The sequence below is a fragment of the Arabidopsis thaliana genome, chromosome 2, assembly GCF_000001735.4.
Source record: "Arabidopsis thaliana chromosome 2, partial sequence".
Taxonomy (NCBI): Eukaryota; Viridiplantae; Streptophyta; class Magnoliopsida; order Brassicales; family Brassicaceae; genus Arabidopsis; species Arabidopsis thaliana.
The window spans coordinates 1,920,282-1,944,574 of NC_003071.7; the positions used below are offsets into that span (position 1 = coordinate 1,920,282).

Genomic DNA, 24,293 nt, shown 5'->3' on the forward strand with positions numbered 1-24,293 from the left:
GTTTACACTTAACCGAACCATACAATTTCATCAATTATATCCGAACAAGAGTCTATTAACTCTTCTTGGCCATTGTGAAAACATACATTCCGAACAAAAGTCTGTAGCTCTCTCAAGTGTCCGGTCTCCTTCATCCTTAGATCTTCCCTTGTAGTTGAACCCGCTTCTTCAATTATAAATACAGTACTTCTCTGTTTCGGAGAGACTTATGTGAAACCCTTATCGGTTGGAGAAGCGAGTGGTCCAAGTCAAGGGCAAGCTGAAGCTTCTTCTCGTTGTGTCATGAACATATAGAATTATAGATGATCAAATAAGTCCTCAACGTTTTCTCTATATTTTTAGATATTTTGTCTTTTGTGCTTTAGTTTTTGGATACTTTTGTATTATACTATAGAGACATTTGGACAATGTTTTTTTTTTCAAAGGACTTTTTATATATATTACAAAACTGAACAGCAAGTTCCACCACTGGAGAAACCATGGTGAAAAGGCAAAAACCTTATACAAACAGCCTTTCTTACGTTAATTGCAAACCAAACAGAAGTTACAACACATTCAACTACCAAAGCCAAAAGAAATAAAATGATAACTTTGAAACAGTCTTCATAACGTCCTCAATAAGAGCATAGTTCCAATCAAGAGAATTGGACATGATCTTAGAGCATCCAACTTTTGCATTTGTTGTGAACGACCTGTATATATCATCATATCCTCCTTTCGAGAAATAGTAGCAGCATAACCCCAAAAGGTAGTCACCTGAAGATCACCAAGCTTGTTTATGCCGATCTTCCTGTTAACATCATCTTGACAAAAGTAACTCAAAATGTGTCCACTAACTTATCTGAACAGTGGAGATTTATTACCTAAAAAGAAAAGACTGAACCTATCCTTGACACTTCTCAGAGAAGACCAGACCTATCTCTAGAAGGAAAGGATTAGATTGAAGGATTTAAAAGCAAACTCTTTTCGTGTTCAAAAAAACCTGCTAACCATCTAGGAGCGTGGCGAGCAACATAAGAACTCAACCTGAGATCTAATGTCACACTTTTTGCAATAAAAAAAGCTCCAGTATTGCATTTTGTGTAGGCTCAAACAGAACAAACCAATCCTGTTTTCCACTGCCTAAGACAAGGAGAGGAGCAATGTGACTTAAAATCAATGGCCATTCAGTAGGCTTGTGAATAGCTTTAATGATGTTCATAGTGGATGCAGCAAAAGTCACTTTCTCCATATGTAAACTATTCATACTTTTTAAAGCCCATTCCCAGCAACATAGAGAGAACCAGAGAATAAGATCTTCAACTATGAAAAAGGACATTGCCATAAGAGTCCCTTACCACCCATGAAGCACCAGAAAGAGATAACTTTTTACACCAAGAAAAGCCAATGTTGCATTTCAACTCATTTTTCCAAGGTGGCTGCCATATTGATTCGACAAGGGAAGACGATTTTTCTTGTTTTAAGTCCAGTGAATGTGCTAAATACCAATCCTTAGTATCATCCCAAGCTTTCTGGATTAATAGATGAGAAGGCAAATGAAATCCATTGAAAAGCAATGAATTTCTGTTCTTCCATATATGCCATAAGGTCCACGGAAAAGCTGAATTAGATTCAAAACAAGTAGCCTCACAAGATTTCAAACTGAGAAGATAATGCAAATTCTGAAATTCTGAGTTACCATAACCCAAAATTGGAGAAGGGATGTTGGATAATGCCCAAACTTGTCTTGCAAAAGGACAAAGAAAGAGAATGTGATTGATGGTTTCAATCTCTTCATCACAAAACAAACAACCATCCGTCACTTTGAGTCCTCTTGATCGCAATCTATCATGAACCGCAAGAGCACCTTTGAGAGCTTTCCAAAGAAAAACTCTAATTTTAGGAGCAGTTTCTACCTTCCAACAAACATGAAGAACTGGATTTCTAGAGGGACATGATTCTTCTATTCGTAATCTGTCTTTATGGACAAATCTAAACATTAAGTCATAACCCGACTTAGCAGATTAGATGCCATTTCTAGTTTCCCCCCAACAAAAAGAATCTGAATATCCAATCCTGGGTTTTATTGCTTTGATGCGATTTATTTCAGAATGGTGAAACAAGGACCTTAGCAAAGTATCATCCCACACACCAGATTGTTGATTGAAAAGATCAGCAACTTTAAGATTAATATTTGTAAGGGGGTGATAACTTACGGGTCTTCTAGCTTTACCATCATACAACTAGTTGTCGATCCATAACAGAGTATCTTCCCCATTACCAATGATTCGTTTAAGACCTTTAGTCAACAAAATCTTTCCAAACCAAGCGTAAGAAGGACGTGAACCCATTGAGGCTGACAGAAATGGTGAATTGACAAAGTAGCGGCTTTTAAAAAACCTGGAAAAAAGACATTATGGATCATGATGCAGTCTCCATGCTTGCTTTGCCAAAAGAGATTGATTGAAAATTTCCAAGTCTTTGAAACCAAAACCTCCAAGTGCCTTAGGAAGAGTCAACTTCTCATAACTCAGCCAATGAATCTTACTCTGATGTTGAGCATTATTCCACCAGAAATCAATTTCTTAATGGTACTCTTAGGAAGCTTAAAACATGACATAGCGTATATAGGTAAAGCCATAGCAACAGATTTTAACAGGATATCTTTGCCTCCTTGAGACAAGACTTTTGCATACCAACCTGTCAACTTTGCTTGTAATCGTTCCTTAATAAAACCTAAAAGAAGTTGCTTGGAACCACTCAAACACTCTGGAAGACCCAAATACTTCCCTGTACCTCCTGCCAATTCAATTCATGTGTTCAACTTTATCCATTCCCATACATCCTTATCTGATTTAGAGCCAAAAGTGATAGCAGATTTCTGTTTATTAATCATTTGCCCAGACAGACTTTCATATTGATGTAAACACGTCATCATCGCAGAGCATTGGTCTTTAGTAGCTTTACAAATGAAAAGGCTATCATTTGCAAATAACAAATGATTAATAGCAGGTCCTGATTGATGAAATTGTATTCCAGACACTTTACCGTCCCTTTCAGCTTGCTTGAAGAGATGAATCAAAGCTTCAGTACATAACACAAAAAGAAAACGGGAAAGAGGATCCCCTTGGCGTATGCCTCTCTTAGGTTTAATCAAACCATAGGGTTGTCCATTGACGGCTACAAAGTAGCTGACAGATGTAACACATCCCATTATCCAAGAAATCCACAAATCCTGAAAACCTAAAGCTTGACGCATCTCTTTTAGAAACTTCCATTCTACTCTATCATATGCTTTAGACATATCAGTTTTAATCATCATGGAAGATTGAGAGATCTGTGGATGAGAGTGAAGACTATGAACCACTTCATGAGCAATCAAAATATTATCAGAAATCAGTCTTTCTGAGACAAAAGCATCTTGAGTGGGAGAAATTATTGTAGGTAAGTGCTTTTTCAGTCTGTTAACCAAGATTTTGGAGACTATTTTATAAATCACCGAACAAAGACTTATTGGCCTAAGATCTGTGATTTGCTTTGGGTCTTTAACTTTTGGGATTAAGCATAAGTGAGTATGATTCCAGTCTTCCGGTAAACAACCAGTATCAAAAAACCGAAGAACCTCAGAGATAACTTGATCTTTAACCACCTTCCCAATAAGTTTTAAAGAAAAAGCCAGTCAAACCATGTGGACCAGGTCCACTCTAACTACTAATGGAAAAGGCAGCTTGCCGAATCTCAGTAGGGGAAATCGGTTTAGCGAGATCTTGATTCATAGTCTCTGTTACTCTAGGTTGGAAGTTATGAAGAAAAACACTAACCTGGTTTGTGTGGACAGATTTAAATAGATCAGAGAAATATTTTACAGCAATCTCTCCTTTTTTGCAATCTGAAAACTGATCTATACCATTGTCATCCACCAGAAATTGTAGTGAATTTTTCACTCCATCAGCTTTTTAACAGAGGCTTGGAAATTTTTTGTATTTCTGTCGCCATCATTAAGCCATTTTTCTTGACTCTTTTGTCTCCAAAAAACCTCTTCTTCTCTAAATGCAATTGCTAACTCTCGCTTTATCACACTAATCCTTTGAAAACAAGGAGTCAAAGATGCATCCTGAGCAGCCAGTTCCTTTCGAAGCCTCTTGATTCGAATCTCTGAATTAGACCAGATTTTATTCTTCCAAACTCCGATGGCTTGTTTACAATCAGCAGCCCTCTCTACAACAGATTTGAATTTTCCCTGCCACGCATCTTGTATAACTTGAAAGAAAGAGGGATCTTCAGCCCATCTTTTATCAAACCAAAATTGTTTACTAAATAACTCCTTGTCAGTAGTAAACTTGCCTAAGACTGGCTTATGATCCGATCCAATTTTCTCAGGAAACCATTGATGAGCACTAGAAAACAAATCAAACCAAGCAGGATTACCAAAACAACGATCAAGTTTGCACTGAATCCATTGCTTGTTTCTCACACCTCCCCAAGTAAATCCATTACCAGAACTTGCCATTTAAGTCACATCACAATTCTCCAAAAAGGACTGAAAAGGGATGAAAGAACTAAGCTCTCTAACTGGACCTCCAAGTTTTTCATCATTTGACAATATCGCGTAAAAGTCTCCAATCATGAACCAAGCTTCAGATCTTGACCTCCCAAAACTATAGATTTTGTCCCACACTAAGGGTCGAAGACTAGTAACAAGATCCCCATATACACAAGAGACAAGCCAACTCTTTACACCATCACAAACTTTCATATCTATAATGTTTTTATCCACAAAAAGAAAATCAACGAGAAGGTTATCTTTCCAAAAAATTGCTAATCCACCACTAGTACCAACATGTTCCACTGTTTTAAGATTTTTATATCCTAACCAACCTTGAATTTTTTTAACAAAAGCTTCAGAATTTTTTGTTTCCATGAGGAACAACATCTCAAGGAAATATTCCTTGCGCAGTTCCCTAAAAAACGAATTGTCCAAGGATTTCTCAGTCCTTGGCAATTCCAGCTTATGACGCCTTACTGAGACTGCGGTAGTTCACTAGGAACTACCGTAGTTTTGTCTGTTTTAGAGGAAGTAGCTATACCTTTTCTTTTTTCTAGAGAATTTCTATTCAGATCAGACTTGTTCTCTAAAGATTCAGACATAATTTTCCGATTTTTGCCTTTTCTATCTTTAGTATTCCTTATCCAAGATCTAGGCCTTTTACAAGTACTGGTATCGTTGGTAAAACTAATTGAAGAACTGGCCTCTAAACTACCAGAGCAGAAATCAGATGGTAAACCAACAAAAGGGTTATCTGGAACACCATCCATACATAAGGATTCTGAGTTTTGAACCAAAGGCTGACTAACAAAAGCTTTCATTGCATCAGCCATAAGTTTAGGTGGAGGACATACTGGTGTCTGATTCTTTTCAACCAACGGGACTGAATTGTTATCCTTGTCTGAAGCAAAAATCAACTCTGAAAAATGATTCTCGACCGAAATTGAAGCTACAGAAGGAAGGTAAGGACATCTAGGTTTCTCATGGGTTAACCTTTGGCATTGAAAACATCTTTTTCTAATCCTTTCATAGTCAATCCCAATCTTTACCATAGATCCATTCGGTAGTTGAATCTCTTTTGAATTGCGCAAACCCTTCGAAACATCAAAGAGAATCCTGATACGAACATAGTCTTTACTCTGAGCTTCATTCTCATCAAAGGGAAATTCGATTACCTGCCCCACACACTTAGCGATGCTCTTAATAGTAGCTTGAGTATAGTGATTAACCGGAATATTACGTAGGCGAAGCCAAATCAAAAGGAACATAAGATAATTGGGAGGAAGATCTTCAACCCACCTTTCCATAACAACACCCCAATCATCTTGTGTCCAAACTCCAGTCTTTAACACTTCTTGAAGATCTTCTTCATATTTGAAGATGAACTGAAATCGATCCCTAGACAAAGCTATGCCTCTTACTCTATCATAAAGACGCCATATACGAGGCATATCTAGGATCCATTTTGACATTCTTTGCTTATCTGGGTTCAGAAATCTTCCCATGATACTATTTAAATTCCTCTCCGTGGAGAAGAAATTCGGTTGATCAGAATTAATCAAAGGCGCATCTTCTTCTTCCTCAATCGACATCTTTTGCAGACACTTATCCAATTGAAACTCCATTAAGATGTCAATTTAAGTATTTAATAAACCTGAGGAAAGTCTTGATGAAAACCAGACAGAAAAAAAACAAAATACGAAACTCTGTTCCGGACAGAAAACGGTGATATCTCCGGTGAAAGCTCTTCTCAGAAGGAACTGCCTGAGAGAGAACCTAAAGCAATTGGGACAGCGGTGATATTGACGGCAAAGCAAGAACACGTGATGCATCAGCTATGAAAGAGAACAGAAGATATCACTTTCTCTAGTTTTTTTTCTTATTTGGACAATGTTTAAGGAATAGAAAATTTCACAATTATAGATAAAATAAAAAACACTTGGGCAACTCACAATTCTCTTAACTCACTCTTATTTTTCAGAGAGAGAGGGCGAATTTCGGTTACCCGGAATCCATTCCGGTATAATACCGGCTTTTTGTTTTGTAATATATTCCGGTCCCAACGGGTCGGATTTTGTTTTTCTGTTTTACCGGATCTTTCTCCGGTTTAATCGGATATAATAATCTCCATCTTTGCTTCGGCTAAGATTGGATTCTGTTTTTTGTTTATCCTCTTTCTACAGGGATTCAAATTGATCTCCTCTTGCGATCTATTGATCTCCATGTTTCCCCGTCAACTTGACTCTTCTCCTTTGTCGGAGTAATATCTTCGCCGCTTAACTTGAAGAGGACCTTTTTAGGTCTTAGGCGGAGCTTCCAACGAGTAGATTGGGTTAAGAAGTTGAAGACTTGATGATGTCTTCTTGTGGCCTTTTTCAGACGGATCCAGTGGGTTTCAATTTGCTTTGCATGGACGTAATCTGTAGAAAGGGAGTGGTGGTGGTTTCCCGAAGCCGGCGGCGGAGCTGTGTCAACTCGTGCAGTTTGGTCGGCACCGTCCGTTTCATCTTCTCCTTCTTGCGTGCTAACACGTATGTTACACGTGGCACCTTCTTTCCTTAGTCTTTTCTAAAAGAAATCGACTAAAGAGTTGTTATTTCAATTAAGGTTGTAAATGTTGGGGTTGGGCTTCTGTATTCTCATCATTGTACTATTAGTTATTGGGCTTTGTACTACTGCCCATTGGGCTTCCATATTAATGGAATTTGGCCGACAAAAAAAAAAATCACAACTCACAATGTACAAATTAAGATTAATTATTACTAACCATATTTAAAAAGTGTCTACTAATATTTTAACTTTTAGCATAATATTGTTATAAAAAAAATTTGGAAATATTATGGGGTCAAGTGACCCCCCTCCTAATGCTCTAGCTCCGTCACTGAGTGACATGAGAGAAAAGAAAATGCATTGTTTTATTAAGCAAAAATTAAGAAAAATATGAGCAAAACATAAGATAATATGATAAAATATAAAAAATATAGGTGTGTTTGTTAATGTTTACATGTGTAATGTCAATATCCACAAATTTGAATTTAAGAATTCAAAGTTTGTGAAACACAAACTGAAAAAAAAATATGTTAAATCCGTTAGCAATTTTTTTTTTAATATCTAACTTTAATCCCAATATTACAGTGGAGAATATTATTCAACTTATGAAATTAGTTATTACATTATTTTATCACACCTAAAATATAATCATGTTTGGATAATTTCGACTCATTTTAAAAACTTTTTACTCTTGTGTTAAAGCATATAAGATGTACAACGAACATGATAATGAAAATACGAAGTACATAAGAGTTTAACTAAACGAAATGATATAATAAAATTAGGAGATTTATTATTTCCATCTCTTTTATATAGTACAAAATGATCATAATTGACACGGTTGAACTTTGTTTTGGACATGTACAATGAAGTTTATTCTCTTCATCATTTCCTCTTTCTTGGAGGTTGTTAGTGCTTCAGAAGATGATGATGGAGCTGCAACGCTTGTAGTCTTACTTTGCATATTGCAAATGAAAAGGTGAGTACAATTGCATTAACCACCAGATATATCTATTAACCTTTGTAGTTTATCCCTAGGTGGCGTGATTTCACCGGCGATCAGTTCTCTCCCTGAACTAGTTGAGATTAACCTCCAAAACAACTTTCTCACAGGCGAAATACCGAGGCTTCCAAAACACGTAAAGGTCATTTACAAACCCGGAAAAAGGTTCCTCATACACAAGTCAAGAGATAACAAGTGACTATAGGCATACTCATTGCAATCACAATTGGAGGAGCACTTGTCTTGATCAACATGGGAATCATGGTTTACGTTTATCAGCTCAAGAAATCTACAATGGTTGCAATAAAATATATAAAAAAATAAACAGTTTTCTTCTAATAAAAATATCTAAATGTCAAATATGGGTTTACAAGTTACAATCATGAAACTCTTTGGTAAGGAAGATAATCAAAATATGGATTTGTACAATTCAAACATGGGCTTCTAATATGATATAATCTATATAATAATAACAATTTTAATTAATGTCTTTAACAATTGTGTTTTCTTTTAATCGCATTTTTTTTGATAAACTAGAAATATATTTTGCAGTTATTTTTTTTTAGAAAGTTGCAATCTGGATAAATGTCTTCTACTGTTACATCTTTTTTTAATCGTAAATCTTCATAAACGGTTGCAACTATTTAGTTAAAGCATTACAATATTTAATTTATTTGAAAAATCATTGCAATTTTTGGTTTATTTATGAATCGTTATAATATTTAATAAATTGGATTCTAATGTAATGCCAAGTTAGATTATCAAAAGCTAGGGTAATGATCATACATCTCAAGATGTCGCGAAAATGAAGCTAGTAAGGTAAAATTCGGCAATCGCCAAAAAATCAGAGTCTAGATTTGTAATTTTAATTGCATCTTCTTCTTTTTGGTCAATAGTAACATCTGGTCATGGAAAGTGTTCTGCAAAAGTATGTTTATGCAGCTCCTAGTAGAATGAGTACAAGAACGGAAGAAACACTACATGCTTAGACTTTTGATGATGATAATAAAAGTTTACCAAAAAAGTGAATCCAAAACTGAAAAAGAAAGAATTATAACACTTAATCTGAGATTAATAACTTGAAAATTTTAAAGCTTAACTCATATTACAACATAACAAATAACATGCAGTATTCTCAAAATCTACATATACATTTTTGGTAGACTTTTTGGCCAAAAATCTCTCAACTATTTACTAATAACATTTAGATCCTTACAAAATATATCTCAACTAGATATTCTAATACTAAAAATTTACAATTTGTTAGTTTGCATTAAATACTTAAATTAACTCTTTTCTATATTACATATTTAGTCCCTACAAAATCTATCTAAAAAAAATATGTGTCTAATTAAACTACATTCAATTAATTACTAATTTCTTAAAATTTCTCTATCTACATTAAATATAAATATATGCTTTTTCTTTCACTTTTAGTTGTTCTAATATCTAATTTATTTGATTTTATATAAAATATATATAGTTAATAAAATATTAGATTTTTTCTATATATGATGTAATTCAAATTTTTAAAAACAGACATATATTACTCAATCGATGAAGAAAAAAAAGTAAGTGTAAAAAGTCTCACATTGCTTAAGAAATTGGGCAACGGTTCAGAGTCATATTATAAAAAGAACCAAAATGATTTTGAATAAGAATGAACTGGAAGTTGATTTATCAGGCATCCCAAAATAAAAATGTTATTCGGTTTAAAGAACTGAATCTTTAAAAATTTCAAAATATTATAAATATTTAACTTTCTTAAAAGTGAAATATCAAAAAATTTATAACTTTTAAAAAGTTATACTTTATTAAAAAATTAAATGCATTAATACGGGACAATATACTACGGGTGAAATCCTATATATAACAATCAAAATAGAATTATAAAGTTTGGATCGATATTATTATTATTATTTTTAATTTCAATACCATAAACATTTAAACTTTAGAAAAAATGACAAAATGATGTTTAATTCCACGTGACGGGGTTATATGGTGGGACGGGTTTAAGTTGATATTAATACGGGATGGTATATAGTATGGGTAAAATCCTATAATTAACAATCAAAATATAATTATATAATTTTAAAAACTAAGCCAATGTAACAATATTAATATATATATATATATATATATATATAAAACTTAAAATTTTAATTTTTTTAGTTCTAAAATTGTCTCAGAGTATTATACGTTAAAATAAAATAACATATGTCTATATATCATCTTAAAGACAAAATTCATTTTTTTGATAAAAATATACCCATGTGATATACCTCTTAATATGTTATATATATATATATATACATATATGTAATATAATATTAATTAAAATAAATCGTTAACTTTCTGTGTACCGCGGACCAATCTCTAGTTAAATACATTTTGGGACAGTTCTTATTACAAAATAAAAAATATATAAAAATGTTACAAGTTTACAGAAAATTACAAAAAACCATGGTTACGTATAAAATGTCGACCCATATTTAGTGGGCTTTGTTGGCTTATTGGGCTTTTGTGTATAAAAAACTCATTTATATACACTCGTGAGAACTGGAAGGTTCCGTCAAGTGATTCCTCATTCCCAGCAACTGTTTCAACTTCCGCCGGCGACATCACGATCTACAGTTCCGGCAAGTTATTCCATTCCGTTCGATCAAAACAATGTAGTTCTTCTTCGTCGTCTTCGTCTTCTTCTTCTCATTTTACACAGTTTTGTTTTAGGAATTTTCTTCATAAGATTTTTGACAAACCCTAGCCTGATCACTTAGTCTCAATAAGGTTTTAGTTTTAGTTTCTCTTCCTCACTGGCGATTTATGTTTGCATGCATGTACCTTTTCTTACAGATTTTTCGTGGTGCAGAACAAGAACACATATGTCTTGTTCCAAAGGATTGAGTCAGAGTTTGAAAGAAGATAGAATAAGCCAATTACCAGATCCTTTGTTAACACAGATACTTAATCTTCTTCCGACAGAAGAAGCTGTGAAGACAAGTGTCTTATCAACCAGATGGAGAACTCTCTGGCTTTGGGTTCCTAATTTGGAATTATCATTCTCAAAATTCCCATGTTTCAATGCCTTTTTGAGTTTCGGTAACTTGTTTTTCGATTCCGATAGGGCCTCATGCGTAGAGAGCCTCAAGTTGTATCTAGATGGAAATGATGCATCTTATCTCAAACCATGGGTTGATGCTTTAGTTAAGCGTAAGATCTAACGTCTATATGTTCGTCGTACTCTAGGAGGTTATTCTCATGTGATGCCACTAAGCCTCTATGTTTGTGACTCACTGGTATCTTTAAGACTCTATAGGCTGAGTTTGGTTGATGCTGAGTTTGTTTCTTTACCTTGTTTAAAGATCTTGCGTTTGAAAGATATTGTGTTTCATAATGAGACTACTTTTGAGAGACTTGTCTCGTCTTGTCCTGTACTGGAGGAGTTAAAGATTGATGTGGTATGGAATGATGGGAATGTTTATAAGGTGCACTCTCGGTCATTGAAGAGGTTCTGTTTTCGATGAAGTTCTTCTCTTCGGTTTGATGAATCTGTTCCGGGAGTTGTGGTTGATGCTCCTCTGTTGTGTTGTTTGATAATAGATGATAGTGTATCAGAAAGCTTTGTAGTAACTGATCTGGAGTCCAATGCCAAGTTTGATATTTCTCTCTGTTTTCGTTTGTGGCGTTTTGACGAAGCTAAGAGAAGTATTATCAACATGTTTCTCGCTTGGATTTCGAGGGTTAGAGATATGAAGATATGTGCACACACTTTCAAGGTATGTCAATGCAAGTTTTGGACATGAATAGTAAAAGTTTCTAAACCACATTCTTACTTCTCTGGTTTCAGCTCATCCATCGATACTCAGAATCTTCACCGCTACCTCGATTTGGTTACATGTCCAGTCTATATGTTACTCTCAATGCATCAGAATTGGAATGGTTTCCAATCTTTCTTAGGAGTAGCCCAAATCTGAAATCTCTCATCTTGGTGATGATCTTCTCTATAAACCTTATGATTTTATCATAGCTATGAAGTTTCTGCATATTGTTTCATGGTGTTTTGTTTTTCCCCTCAGGAGCGGAGTGGTTCTTCTCATCAACTCTCTCGCAAGGCGATGGAACGAGTTAGTATGTCATCTGTACCTGAGTGTTTGCTAACATCCCTAGAGTTTGTTGAATTCAAAGCACCAATTTGCGGACTTGGTCCAGAGATGATGCTAGTATGGTACTTCCTAAAGAATTCTCCCACCCTCAAGAAACTCACTCTACCTTTGAAGTCTCATTCAACCAAAGATGACTTTTTCAAGAAACTCCTCGAAATCCCGAGATGCTCTACCGAATGTGAAATCGTCATCCTCTGATTTGGTAAAAGAGCAGAGAGAACATTGTGAGGTTTCGTAGTTTTATGTAAAGACGATGTGAACATGCATTGTAGTTTCATGGTTGGTTTGGCTTTGGATTTCATTTGCGTCTTAGGAGTAAAATGAATGCAACTATTTAGGTACTTGGCTGGAGATATCAGTTGTTCTTAGAAGCAATTTGTATCTTTTGGTGATTTTGTGTAAAGCCAATGTGGATCGTCGTAGCAGTTTCATTACTACTTGGTCTAATGATATTATGATAGCTTAATTATTTTGCTCATTCGATAGTGAATTTTCTATGGCACTTCATGGATCTATCTATATCTGTTCAATTGTTATAAAACTCTAAGCAATGTCAAGCTCTTCAAGGGAAAACCTTCTAGATGATTCCAAGTCTCTGCTTAATGTGCCAACTAGCCTCTACGTCACTACTTTGTGTCGTCTCCAATTCTCATCCTTCTTGACAAGACCAAACGTATCACTAATGTTGGAGAGATGACCAATGTTTGTTCATACATTTGTTTGTAATGAAGACATATAGCACAACACCATATAACATATGATCCATTCTATTAATTTTGCTATTTTTACAGCCGAAGAAGAAGAGTATAAGAAACATGTTTAAGATTCAGCCTTACACAAGTGTAGCAGAAGCAAAAAAGAAAGGCTATCAACGAATGGGAACTTTGATCCAACCATTGGCAAAAGCAATGGCTAAGATGACGAATGGCGTTGACATACCGAAGATGATAATGTAAGGAAGAGGCGTCTTCATCGGATTCTCTCCTTCTCTTTCTCCAACGCTTTGCCAATACCTATAAAGTTGTAATGCAAATCTCATCCATAACCATTTCGTCAGTCACAATATTGCATGTTTATGAAAAATGTGCATGCAAGAGTTTAAGATTCTTTTGACTAACTTACAAAAACCAAATATTTTCGATCAAATTTATGGTTCGTGTATTGATACAATACTAACACAAACCACTAGTCTACATGTCATTGTCACATACCAAACAAAATCTAAATTCTGCAAAGGAGACTAAAATTACATTACCATCCAATGAGTTTCTGTTTATTTTCTACAATCTCATGATGGAAAAAATTGAGAATTAAGATGAACTAACTGTTCTGGTTCTTCATCTTTGGTAATGAACTTCTTCTTATCTTTAGGCTTCACTTCTCCATCTCCTCCACCTTAAGCAAGAACCAAGGATTAACAGATTTTCATCTACAAATAAATAAAAGATCTAAGAGAGTACCTAACTTGGCGTGAAGCTTGAACTGTGGGAATCCTAATGGAGATGGTGGACAGAAGAATTGAGGCAAAGCAAGCAATGATGAATATGAAGAAGATGATGAGGTTATGGAATCATTAGTTCTGTGGCTAAACGAAGAAGAGGGAATGCAGAGTTTTGCTGCCATTTCCAACAACTAAACGTTTTGTTTTTGTATATGATTTTTTTTGTATATATTAGTTGGAGATATATGTGGCATTTGTAGTGACATTTGGCAAACTTGTAGACTAAAACCTTATCCTCTTCTTACCTCTCTTTGTGTTCTGATTTTTTGTATTAGACACTCCATTTGCAGTGGAACATTTGAACTAAACCGAATCAATTTAATAAAAGAGAGAATGTGTAAACCAGGCCTTTTTAAAATAATATTGTAATTGCTGCAAAAACAAAAAAAGTTTAAGAATAATAATTTTGCAATTAATTTAATGGACTAGTTATACAAAAATTAATCAGCTTTTATATATTTTGCAATTATTTGAATCCATTACATTATGTATGTCAATTGGGCTGCTTGGACCCAATCTGAATTAGAATTTCAAAACCCACAAATCTTTCAGTCTTGCCCAACTCATTTTACTATCTTACAAATTCTTGTTGGCAAGAAATTAGTTTTGGAATGAAAATTATTTGTTTGAGCTTTAAAAGCCGGTCCAAAGACTCTAACTCGCTTGGGTTAGACCCAATAAACCTTTTATTCTGAACGAGGTTTGATCCTACTTGACTGTTTCTGAATCTTATTTTGCGTATATGAAGTTCTCCTTGATATGCCTAAAATCCCTTCGAGGTTCATGTTTAAAGGTAAATATGTGAGTTATAAGACTCGTACTTTTGAACTTTTGATCTGATTTTTAAACCAATGATTAAATAACAATTTATTGTAAAATATTTCAAATTATATGAAGTATAATTTAAGTTTAAAATCTAATTTGCAAAGGCAATTAAACACTATTAGTACAACATGTAATTATATAATAATAATAATAATAATAAAAACATAAATTTTGATTGATTTTTGTTTGAGTGATTATTTTGGTTATGATTGGTAAAATACCCTCAAACCACATTTAAAACCATGAGATGCAAATGTTTTGTATTGTTAACTAAAGAAATCCTCTAAACTGTAGATTTGGAAGTCTATTTTAAAATCACTAGTTCATAAAACACTAGATTTCTTAAGATTTTTTTAGAATTCATGATGGTCATTTCAACACAAATCATTTTAAATGTTTGATTGAATACACTTCCCTCATTTTTGGAAGTAATGGATATGATTATTGCCAAATAGAAACTATTAATGATCCAAAACATGATTTGTAAGATAAGGTTTTTCACATTAAATTTCTGATGATACACTTTATGCTATATTATATTTGAAGTTTAGACTAAATACAAACACCTAAAGAGATTGTAAGTATGTGTGTAAATGAAGTAACGTATGAATGATTAAACCTTTAAATAGAAGTATCCTCTTAATCAAATAAACGTCATGGAGGATGATGCAACATTCTAACGAACTATTCGCATAAAGTTTGATTACAAAATTTGTAATTAAAGCAAATAATATCGTTTTAAGAAAAAGAAAAAACACAGCAGTCAACAATTGGATGGCAGAATCGTAAATTAAGTAACAATTGATCGGTGACTAAAAAAAAATGCGAAACCAAAGTCACGTTAAGACTCGGCACTTTGCTGAGAGATTCTTCAACGACTCCAAAATTTTCTTCTCCTTCCCTGATAAAATCTCGTGTTTTTACGAGTACCCATTTCTTGATTCCTTCAGAAAACTGCTTTTTTTTGTTGATCTGGAAATTTGTATCGACGATCTGAAGTCAAAGGTCGAGTCTTTGTCTTTGTTGTTGATTTTGTTTCAATTCGTGTTGCAGCTGATTTGAATAGTGTAAAGGAAGCACCTTTTTTGCAGAGGCTAAGTGGGTTTTAGAGTCTTGGGTTGTTTGGTGTAGATTTTGAGATTTGGTTCAGTTTTAGTAACTGTGGTGATGGCAAATCTTTGGAAGAAGCAGAGATTGAGAGATACAGGTTTATGTCGTTTAGGGATTCTATTTGCTGTTACTTTGTCTATAGTTCTGATGTTGGTGTCTGTACCTAGAACTGCTTTGAATGGTTCTTCTATTGACGATGATTTGGATGGTTTAGATAAAGATTTGGAAGCTAAGCTTAATGCTTCATTGCTAAGTGTAGCTAGAGGTAATAGAATGTCTCTAAGGTTGCATAGAAGGAACCATTTTTCGCCTAGAAATACGGATCTGTTCCCGGATTTGGCAAAAGATCGTGTGGTTATCGTCTTGTATGTGCATAATCGGGCTCAGTATTTTCGAGTCACAGTGGAAAGTTTGTCGAAGGTTAAAGGTATAAGTGAGACATTGTTGATTGTTAGTCATGATGGTTACTTTGAAGAGATGAATAGGATTGTGGAGAGTATTAAGTTTTGTCAAGTGAAACAGATTTTCTCGCCTTATTCGCCTCATATATATCGTACTAGCTTCCCGGGTGTGACCCTGAATGATTGTAAGAACAAGGGTGATGAGGCAAAGGGGCATTGTGAAGGTAATCCTGATCAGTATGGGAATCATCGGTCTCCGAAGATTGTATCTTTGAAGCATCACTGGTGGTGGATGATGAACACTGTATGGGATGGGTTGGAAGAGACTAAAGGACATGAGGGGCATATCCTTTTCATTGAAGAAGATCATTTTCTGTTTCCTAATGCCTATCGTAACATACAGACTCTTACGAGGCTGAAACCCGCAAAGTGTCCTGACTGTTTTGCTGCTAATTTAGCACCGTCTGATGTGAAGTCAAGAGGAGAAGGGCTTGAAAGTTTGGTTGCAGAGAGAATGGGAAATGTTGGGTATTCTTTTAATAGAAGTGTGTGGGAGAATATTCATCAGAAGGCAAGAGAGTTTTGTTTCTTTGATGATTACAACTGGGATATAACGATGTGGGCAACGGTTTTCCCGTCGTTTGGTTCCCCGGTGTACACATTGCGAGGGCCTAGGACTAGTGCGGTACACTTTGGAAAATGTGGGTTGCATCAAGGTAGAGGAGATGAGGGTGATTGCATCGATAATGGGGTCGTAAACATAGAAGTTAAGGAAACAGATAAAGTTGTGAACATAAAAGAAGGATGGGGAGTTCGGGTGTATAAGCATCAAGCGGGTTATAAAGCCGGTTTCGAAGGTTGGGGAGGTTGGGGCGATGATAGGGACCGACATTTATGTTTGGATTTTGCCACTATGTATCGTTACAGCAGTAGCAGTGCATCTCCATGAAACTTTAGAGACTTCCAAGTAAAGGTGGTAATATAATTGAGGGATTGCTTTCTTGTTATGTGCTTAGTGACTCAATTAGCTTGTTGTATTTTTGATTGTTATATCTTGTTTGTATCACCTGAAGTATTTCACTTTCTATACGAGCTTTTACCGCCTTTTTTACTTATTGAAAAATAGATTCAAAGTGATGAAATCTTAAGGCAGTACAGGGATTTCAGATTTGGTATTAAGCTGGTCTGCAAAAGCTCTTTTTTTTTTTAGCCGGACGGTGATAGAAGGTCCAGTTGAAGGAATTTAAATTCTCAGGTAAATTTGTGTATGTGCTTGGGTTTAGATGATAGGAGTTGGGCCCAAACTAAACCCACAAAGACCTTTTGCTATGACTCACACAAAAGTTGGCGTTTTTCTTTATTTTTAATTTTTCGTACTGCAAATGTTAAAACGGATTCTTTAACCAAAAAATTCGTGTCGAACCGCATCATATTACCTATGTAAACAATATTCGTTACAAATAACTTTTTTTTTTTGCATAATTAATATCGGTCGACGGAGAAAAAAAAAGTTGGCTTATGAGTGATTATGCTCCTAAACTCAACATTAGTTAGAGAATATAGATAAGCTGGTTCTGTATTTTGTTTCATTTGTAAATGTACTAGTGAGGGGAAATTTTGGAACGTTTCATAGATATTCAACTTTACCATAGATCATTTTGAAATGTCTATAAACGAAATTAATCACCTTTTTTATACTTACTTATATTTTTCTTAACTATATTTTTTCTAATAATCAAAATCGTTATAGGGGAAAATTCGTTGTATTGGCCTAGCTAGTTAAGAACATCGGTGGATGTTTTTCGAGTTTTTGGATATTTAAGTTGGTTAACACATTTCACTCCAGTAAACGGACCAATTAGAAAAAGCCACATATGAGTCTTTTTCACTCCAAAAATTCCTAAGATTAAGGATGTCTATTAACAATATTGGCATTTTTTATTTATTTTGAGCTTTTTTTTACGGACTCATACATTTAAAGCCCCTTAGAAAACCACCATTAGAGATGGTCTAAACGCTTTCTAGTCAAAGGGCACTGGTACCCATAGTCTAATATCTTTAAGATGAACAATTTACTTGGGTTTACAATCGATATATTTTCTTATTTTTGCATGCATAGGAAAAGAGATGTAATAATATTAGACAAAGATAAATCTAAAACCCGATCATTTTAATACGAGACTTGGTAAGTTTTGGAAACAAAAACGATAAAAAATGGTTTATTAATTTGATACGACAAAAACTACATTGTGATTCATCTAGCTGCGACGAGGATAGTCAAAACCACAACTACAACAGCTTGTACCAGTCTGATTATGATAGGTTATGAGACCACACCTAGAACAGCTTGTACTAGGAGTCCGAGTAAGAGAAGCCATCATTACCTCCACGGCAAGATTTGGGTAATTATCAACGAACAACTTGAACTCATCAAAGCTAGGAAACATAAGTTCATTTGTTTTAATATAACTAAGGGCTGCATCGTTGAGGACTTTGTCAAAAGGGATTTGTGCGAGCTCAAGAAGGTTAAGAGAATTCGTCGAATTCAGAGAAGATATAAGCTCAGATCTGCATAGCTCTCGTAGTCGGAGAATCTCGTATTTGTCAGCCGCACGATAGAGTGCCCGAGCATGTTGCTTCACTTTCGAAGAAAGCATAGAACCATCACTATATAGAAACTCAACAAAAGCTTCTAGCTCTTCTTGTTTCATCTCTAAGAGAGTGATTGTTCCCACCTGCTTAGCCGAAGTCTTGAACTCGTCTGATTCTAGCATCTTCTTCAAAACCGCCGATCTTGATGCCTATTCAAATCCCAAACATACTTGTTGAGAGAATCATTACAATAACCACACCAACCCAACAAAAAAAAACTTCACATAAAAGGAACACTCACTAAACATTAACATTTCTAAATTTAATTGATTCTTGAATAAGATGATGATATCAATAAAGAGAAGATGAAAAAAGAAGAGACCAGAATAACTTTTTGGGCAGAGATAATTGAACCATCATCACTATCCACTGCCTTGAGCCGTACGTCAACTTGCCAATTTTCTGCCAAGATCTTCGCAAGTCCCCAGAGAAATGGTCTTGGTTGGTTTGTGTTGCCATATCAATAATGTAACGTATATTTGAGGTTGTAAAGGATGGTGGATTATATAGAGAAGATAATGACAATTGAAAACGGTCAAAATAACTTTTTACTTTTCCTATCTGCTTCCAATTTTCAAGACTTTGGAAATGACTTTTTATATTTCCCATCTGCGTCCAATTTTCAAGATTTGGAAATGGATAAGACCTATCAAATATATATTAGTTTTTTTTTCTGGAATATTTGGCAAAAAACCTTGGTCTTTCAAAGTATTTATCCAAAATACCATTGGCGAATCGGATTAAAATTGAAATTGGGTCACAAAATTTCTGAAATCTTCAATTGATATGCACACCAACAATTACCATTTATCTCGCTTTCTCTAACTAAATTTGTTTTTGGGTACAATTTTTATAGATAATGAAATAAAGTATGACTATTTACTGCTAATGTAACAAACTAGATATTGACCTGCGGTACACTGCTGCTTGATTATTTTCGTTTTGAATTAATTTAATGTTTCAATTCAATATCATCTATATTTAAATAATGATCTTAGATATTCAATTTATCAAAACTCATTGTTTATATCTATTTACACTTAGTGATTATATTAGTATGTTTCTATATGGTTTTGTATAGTTCCGGAAGCATATATATTATACGCATCTATATACAAAGTGTGTATCTCCTAATTTTATACGTATCTAGAATGTGACCCGTGGTACACCAAGGGTTAAGTTTTTTGTTTATTTTAAATTTTTACAAAATGAAGAATTTGTTGTGTACAATGTCTATTGTTGTTTGTGTTGATTAATAATTTTTGATAAAGTTGTGTACGGTTTTTATTAAGTCATAAGTTTATGATATTAGTAAGTCTAATATTATTTTATCTTCTAGTATATGTCCCGTATACCCTATGTTTTATTCACAAATTTTTGTATTTTAAATTATATAATTTAAAATTTCTATATTTTTTAATTTTACCCTTAGAACATAGGTAATTTAATAATTTTTTATTACAATTATATATTTAGATGTGTTAAAGAAGATTAACATTTAGAGGTGTGAAAGAAGATTAACATTTAGAGGTGTGAAAGAAGATTAACTCTTATTTTGATATACTATAGTGTTGTTTTTTAAAAGACAAACAAAAAATCTCTCTCATCCAAACTCATCTCACCATATAAATCTGTCTCACATATAAACTCGTCCCATGGTAACTAAAACTTATTTCTTTTTTTCTTTTATTTTTAATAATATTTTTATTTAAAATATTCTGAGTTAGTTTAAAATTTTCAATCTAATGTTAATTAGTCGTAAAGTTTCCGTGATTATGTATTCTAATGTTATTTTGTATTTTATATGGTTTTCTTGAATTAGATTTGTTTTATATTAACATTATTATTTCTTAAATTTCTTTGCATCATTTTATTTATTAATTAATAACAAATACTCGAAAAAGTTATCTAACTGATGAATTGGAAACTAATTCTCTCCTATCCAAATTGGAAACCAAAATTCTCCTTCAGTTTGAAGAACATGATCTGATTATAATCGGTTCTACATGTCAATAGCTTCCGCTAATGGTCCAAGTTGAATATACTTTTGGGTCAATCGATGTGTAAGTGATTTTGATTCTTTGTTGATGTTTGTAAATATAGTTTCATTTTAAATATGAATCGTAACCCCATGGATATATTTAAACCGATTGACCATTCCGATTCTAAAACTAATTTATTTCCAGTATTTTTAATACAGAAAAGAAACTTATAATTTTAATTGTAGTAGGTTGTTCTTTATAGAACAAAGATGATTGTTTTGCAAAACAATTTGTCTAATCTTTAGATGATTGTACATAGATGAATATATTCAAGCTTTGGGAATTCATTCCCTGAAGTACTGTTATCAACAAAAAGAAGATAAGAAGGACCGTTCAACGACAGAAGGACAGTTGATATGAGGCCTGCTTCCAATGCTGGCTTCAAAGTAATCACAAAGCTTATTCATTCTACATTCTGATTTCAATCTACTGTTATACGTTGCACTCGTTGTAAAAACGCTATTTTTTTTTAATCTAATTTAATATTATTATTTTTTTTAAAAAAGAAGAAGATAAGAGTTCATTATCTAATTTAATACAAAAATATATATTCACCTTAATATAGATATTATAACTAACAATTGTTTTATTTCATAGCTGAATAACAGGTTTAATGCTAAAGAACATATCTCAAAGTCACTTATGTATCGTCTCCATCTTAAAGTCACTTCTGTATCATCTCCTTACACCAATCAAAGGTTAGTTATAATGTAAATCTTTTTAGGCAGATGGTTCAAATACTTATGAGTCTGATGATGAATCATGCCACCGTATGAATAAAATAAATCAGAGAAATCTATATTAACATCATGATTACAATAAGTTAAACACAATAAGATAAATCAAAAAGGAAAACGATTTATACTAAAACAGAGTGTCAGATAATTACATGTGCAACAACTTCCCAATACTAACTATAGTGTTTCACCAGTTGTGTTGGTATTGTGGCGCCACGAATGATGTATTTTTCACCTGCACTCGCCAAGCCGTCTTGCACGGCCTGATGAGAACATGTTAGTACAGTTGGCCAAATGAATTACGAAAATGGGCTATGTTGAAATTGTTTTCATGGGCTTTTGAAAGCGAGACTAGACTTGATCTTGCAAGTTCTCCTTATTAATATTTATATAAGAAAGGTTGTTGTAATTCTTGTAGTTTTGGTTGAAGATCTTCAATTGATTGTCATTTTTTTTTCTCTAATTAGAGAGATATATTAGTATATATAGATAGATTTATTTCCCTAAGATTTTAAGATGTCCCTAATTAGTTCAAAGGAAATAAATAAAAAGCAATTTAAATAGTAAATAATCTAATTCATATATAGAGATAGCCATTAAGCTTTGTTATCTCATTGTTTTCCATTTGCCCCCACACATCTCCTGTTTTTCGTTTTTGGTCTGAATTAATATAAATTTCTATTGTTTGTTTATGTTGATATAAAAACTATAATCATTACAAGACTAAAGAAAACACAAAAGCTTTTGTAAAATTTTATTATCAATCATGAGATTTGCTAGTTTGTTTGTGGTTTATTGTACTTTCATGTTCCTCGACATAAGCCATGTCAAATGTGGTAAGCAATATAATGATATCGATTGTTACAACTATTTTCTTCTTTCTTGATAAAATTTACATCGCAAGCATCGTTGTGGTAAAATAAAAATGCTAATCTTCTTTCATCATTAGTTTATTAATCTAAGACGTATTATCAATATATAGTTTTGACAATCTTTGTGGTTGATATAAATCATAGAGGTGGAACCGGTGCCATATTGTAAAGTTATCACATGGTACGATGTTAAATGTGGTGCTGATGGAAACAAGACGTGCGTAGACCACCTTATCAAAGGGCATATATATGACGTTCCTGTTTGTGATTGTAGTGAGTTGACGACATCAGGAATTCTCTGCACATGTCAACACCGTTTTCCTTGTAAAGAGCCACCTCCGTTACATCGTATTTCCATCAGAAAACAAATCCGGGGATAAACTAGAAGATTGTAAAATTTAATAAAATGAAAACTAATATTACATGCTGTGGTTTCGGGCTTGGAAGGATTATGGGCTTCGGCCCAGAACCTCCTGATATTTAAAAAAAATAAAAAAAAAAATAAAAAAATAAAATGAAAACATTTTTAATACTTCATGTGACTACAAAATTTGTTAGTAGTAAAATAATCGGATGATCTTAAAAATAAATATATATATTATTCTTCAAATTTCTTAAGCATGACACTCACGGCTTTTTCCAACTCGTGGTTTTTGTCTACGTTGTTCACATGATCTACCCTTAAACATAGTATCCTCTAATGCCAAGTTAGGTTGATAGACCACTTGTAAATGATAAATACATACATGCAAGACACCCAAATCATCGAAGTTTGGTCATAGTGAAGGAATGGTCATTGGTGATACATCTCTTCTGTTTCTCAAACCATTCGGTTATGTTTCTTCTTAACCCTAATGGTCGGTTCGGTTTGGTTCAAAACCAAACCAAACTGATAACCAATATGGTTATTTAATTAATTAATAAATTATATTAATAATATTGTAAATAACTAAATATGTAATTCTTTTCATAGTTTAATTATTCAATTTAAACTTACAACTTGAATTCATTGGTTACTTTAAATTATTATTAAATTCAAAGTTCAAACCACAATGAACGAAAGAATTTTGTTTTGTCACATTAATTGATTTTTTTGAACCGAACTAAAACTGAACCGAATTAAACTTAAACTGAACCAAACACATACCAAACCAAACTAACTTCGGTTGAATTTGGTTAGAGTTCTATGAGATCCAAATAAACCGAACCGAACCAAACCCCAACCGAATCCGAAGTTAAAACAAAAAAATGCCCACTCCTTAAATGACACGACTGTAGCGACCCTAAACCTTACTAGAAAGAAGTCCGGCTAGGTTCGTACAGGTGACGAGTACTTCGTACGAGCATATCGGGTTTAAGCACAAAACTAGCGCCCCAACCTGCCAATACTTAGCATTGTCCCTTCCAATATCGATATCCGGCTTGTCATCCCTTTTACCGACAAAGAAAGTTATGCGGTTCAAACAGACTCTTATATCATCAACCATCCCTACTTTATGAAAACCATTTTATATGTAGTAGAAATTTTATACAAACAGATACCAATCAAACATAAAAGGTTCCCGAAGATCCCATTTCACAAATACATAATACACAATAGTATCCTTTACACTTCTACCCAACCAATCTACACCAAAAACCTATTGTCCCAACGAAACCTTTATGGCTTATCCCTCTAAGGTTACCTGCAACAAAAAGTGTCATCATGAATACGAGATACTCAACGAGTTTGGCTCCTAATATCGAAAATAAAACACCCAAAGCCCCAACAATAAAACGTTAGATAAGGCAAACAAGAAATAACAAGCAACAAGCAATCAATCAATAAACAACATGCGATAACAACGAGTAAAATCAGAGATGCAAAGGTTATGCAATATTAATGATGCATGCATGGGTAAATGATAACAAC

General features: G+C 33.7%; 6 protein-coding genes, 1 long non-coding RNA gene and 3 pseudogenes across 14 annotated transcripts; 4 read left to right on the forward strand and 6 right to left on the reverse strand.

Moving 5' to 3' along the window:
* Positions 1 to 420: 420 nt before the first annotated feature.
* On the reverse strand, positions 421 to 835 carry AT2G05270 (uncharacterized protein). Its single transcript, NM_126552.1, has one exon. It carries the CDS (start codon positions 706 to 708, stop codon positions 604 to 606), a length of 105 nt encoding a protein of 34 aa, NP_178597.1. The 5' UTR covers positions 709 to 835; the 3' UTR covers positions 421 to 603.
* A 124-nt stretch (positions 836 to 959) lies between these two features.
* AT2G05280 lies at positions 960 to 4,998 on the reverse strand (annotated as a pseudogene; the record flags this gene model as incomplete). The annotated part of the gene is made up of 1 exon: positions 960 to 4,998.
* AT2G05290 lies at positions 4,569 to 6,400 on the reverse strand (annotated as a pseudogene; the record flags this gene model as incomplete). The annotated part of the gene is made up of 1 exon: positions 4,569 to 6,400.
* A 333-nt stretch (positions 6,401 to 6,733) lies between these two features.
* On the forward strand, positions 6,734 to 7,198 carry AT2G04885. The gene has a single exon (NR_140047.1). It is a non-coding gene; the product is annotated as an other RNA (long non-coding RNA).
* A 1,050-nt stretch (positions 7,199 to 8,248) lies between these two features.
* On the reverse strand, positions 8,249 to 8,341 carry AT2G05294 (uncharacterized protein; the record flags this gene model as incomplete). The annotated part of the gene is made up of 1 exon (NM_001124800.1): positions 8,249 to 8,341. The coding sequence occupies one exon, from the start codon at positions 8,339 to 8,341 to the stop codon at positions 8,249 to 8,251; it is 93 nt and encodes a 30-aa protein (NP_001118272.1).
* Positions 8,342 to 10,644: 2,303 nt separating this feature from the next.
* On the forward strand, positions 10,645 to 12,719 carry AT2G05300 (annotated as a pseudogene). 3 transcript variants are annotated; one of them is made up of 4 exons: positions 10,645 to 10,750; positions 10,932 to 11,854; positions 11,926 to 12,066; positions 12,155 to 12,693. The 3 variants fall into 3 exon arrangements; another variant differs by having other exon boundaries at positions 10,670 to 10,750; positions 11,775 to 11,854; positions 12,155 to 12,590; another variant differs by having other exon boundaries at positions 10,650 to 10,750; positions 10,932 to 12,066; positions 12,155 to 12,719.
* Positions 12,720 to 12,884: 165 nt separating this feature from the next.
* Positions 12,885 to 14,017, reverse strand: AT2G05310 (uncharacterized protein). Of its 2 annotated transcripts, NM_126555.5 has the most exons (3): positions 13,702 to 14,017; positions 13,567 to 13,636; positions 12,885 to 13,254 (listed from the first exon to the last, which is right to left on the reverse strand). In NM_126555.5, the coding sequence occupies exons 1-3, from the start codon at positions 13,862 to 13,864 to the stop codon at positions 13,110 to 13,112; spliced, it is 378 nt and encodes a 125-aa protein (NP_565324.1). In that variant the 5' UTR covers positions 13,865 to 14,017; the 3' UTR covers positions 12,885 to 13,109. The 2 variants fall into 2 exon arrangements, with proteins under 2 accessions (NP_565324.1, NP_001323943.1); NM_001335275.1 differs by having other exon boundaries at positions 12,885 to 13,636.
* A 1,241-nt stretch (positions 14,018 to 15,258) lies between these two features.
* Positions 15,259 to 17,183, forward strand: AT2G05320 (beta-1,2-N-acetylglucosaminyltransferase II). The gene has a single exon (NM_126556.3). It carries the CDS (start codon positions 15,735 to 15,737, stop codon positions 17,025 to 17,027), a length of 1,293 nt encoding a protein of 430 aa, NP_178601.2. The 5' UTR covers positions 15,259 to 15,734; the 3' UTR covers positions 17,028 to 17,183.
* A 1,107-nt stretch (positions 17,184 to 18,290) lies between these two features.
* Positions 18,291 to 19,216, reverse strand: AT2G05330 (BTB/POZ domain-containing protein; the record flags this gene model as incomplete). 2 transcript variants are annotated; one of them, NM_001335276.1, is made up of 2 exons in its annotated part: positions 18,291 to 18,879; positions 19,053 to 19,216. In NM_001335276.1, the coding sequence occupies one exon, from the start codon at positions 18,850 to 18,852 to the stop codon at positions 18,337 to 18,339; it is 516 nt and encodes a 171-aa protein (NP_001323436.1). In that variant the 3' UTR covers positions 18,291 to 18,336. The 2 variants fall into 2 exon arrangements, with proteins under 2 accessions (NP_001323436.1, NP_178602.1); NM_126557.2 differs by having other exon boundaries at positions 18,296 to 18,879; positions 19,085 to 19,189.
* A 3,022-nt stretch (positions 19,217 to 22,238) lies between these two features.
* On the forward strand, positions 22,239 to 22,820 carry SCRL15 (SCR-like 15). Its single transcript, NM_001036249.2, has 2 exons — positions 22,239 to 22,345; positions 22,526 to 22,820. Exons 1-2 carry the CDS (start codon positions 22,276 to 22,278, stop codon positions 22,759 to 22,761), a joined length of 306 nt encoding a protein of 101 aa, NP_001031326.1. The 5' UTR covers positions 22,239 to 22,275; the 3' UTR covers positions 22,762 to 22,820.
* The last annotated feature ends 1,473 nt before the right edge of the window (positions 22,821 to 24,293 follow it).

What these genes read in the sequence shown, in the direction of transcription:
- AT2G05270 (NM_126552.1), bottom strand. Translation starts at nt 708, where the DNA reads ATGATGATATATACAGGTCGTTCACAACAAATGCAAAAGTTGGATGCT.
- AT2G05310 (NM_126555.5), bottom strand. Translation starts at nt 13,864, where the DNA reads ATGGCAGCAAAACTCTGCATTCCCTCTTCTTCGTTTAGCCACAGAACT. An exon ending in CAAGCTTCACGCCAAGTTAG is followed by an intron (nt 13,637 to 13,701) that starts GTACTCTCTTAG and finishes TTCTTGCTTAAG; the next exon opens with GTGGAGGAGATGGAGAAGTG. An exon ending in AAAGATGAAGAACCAGAACA is followed by an intron (nt 13,255 to 13,566) that starts GTTAGTTCATCT and finishes ACAACTTTATAG; the next exon opens with GTATTGGCAAAGCGTTGGAG.
- AT2G05320 (NM_126556.3), top strand. Translation starts at nt 15,735, where the DNA reads ATGGCAAATCTTTGGAAGAAGCAGAGATTGAGAGATACAGGTTTATGT.
- SCRL15 (NM_001036249.2), top strand. Translation starts at nt 22,276, where the DNA reads ATGAGATTTGCTAGTTTGTTTGTGGTTTATTGTACTTTCATGTTCCTC. An exon ending in CATAAGCCATGTCAAATGTG is followed by an intron (nt 22,346 to 22,525) that starts GTAAGCAATATA and finishes TATAAATCATAG; the next exon opens with AGGTGGAACCGGTGCCATAT.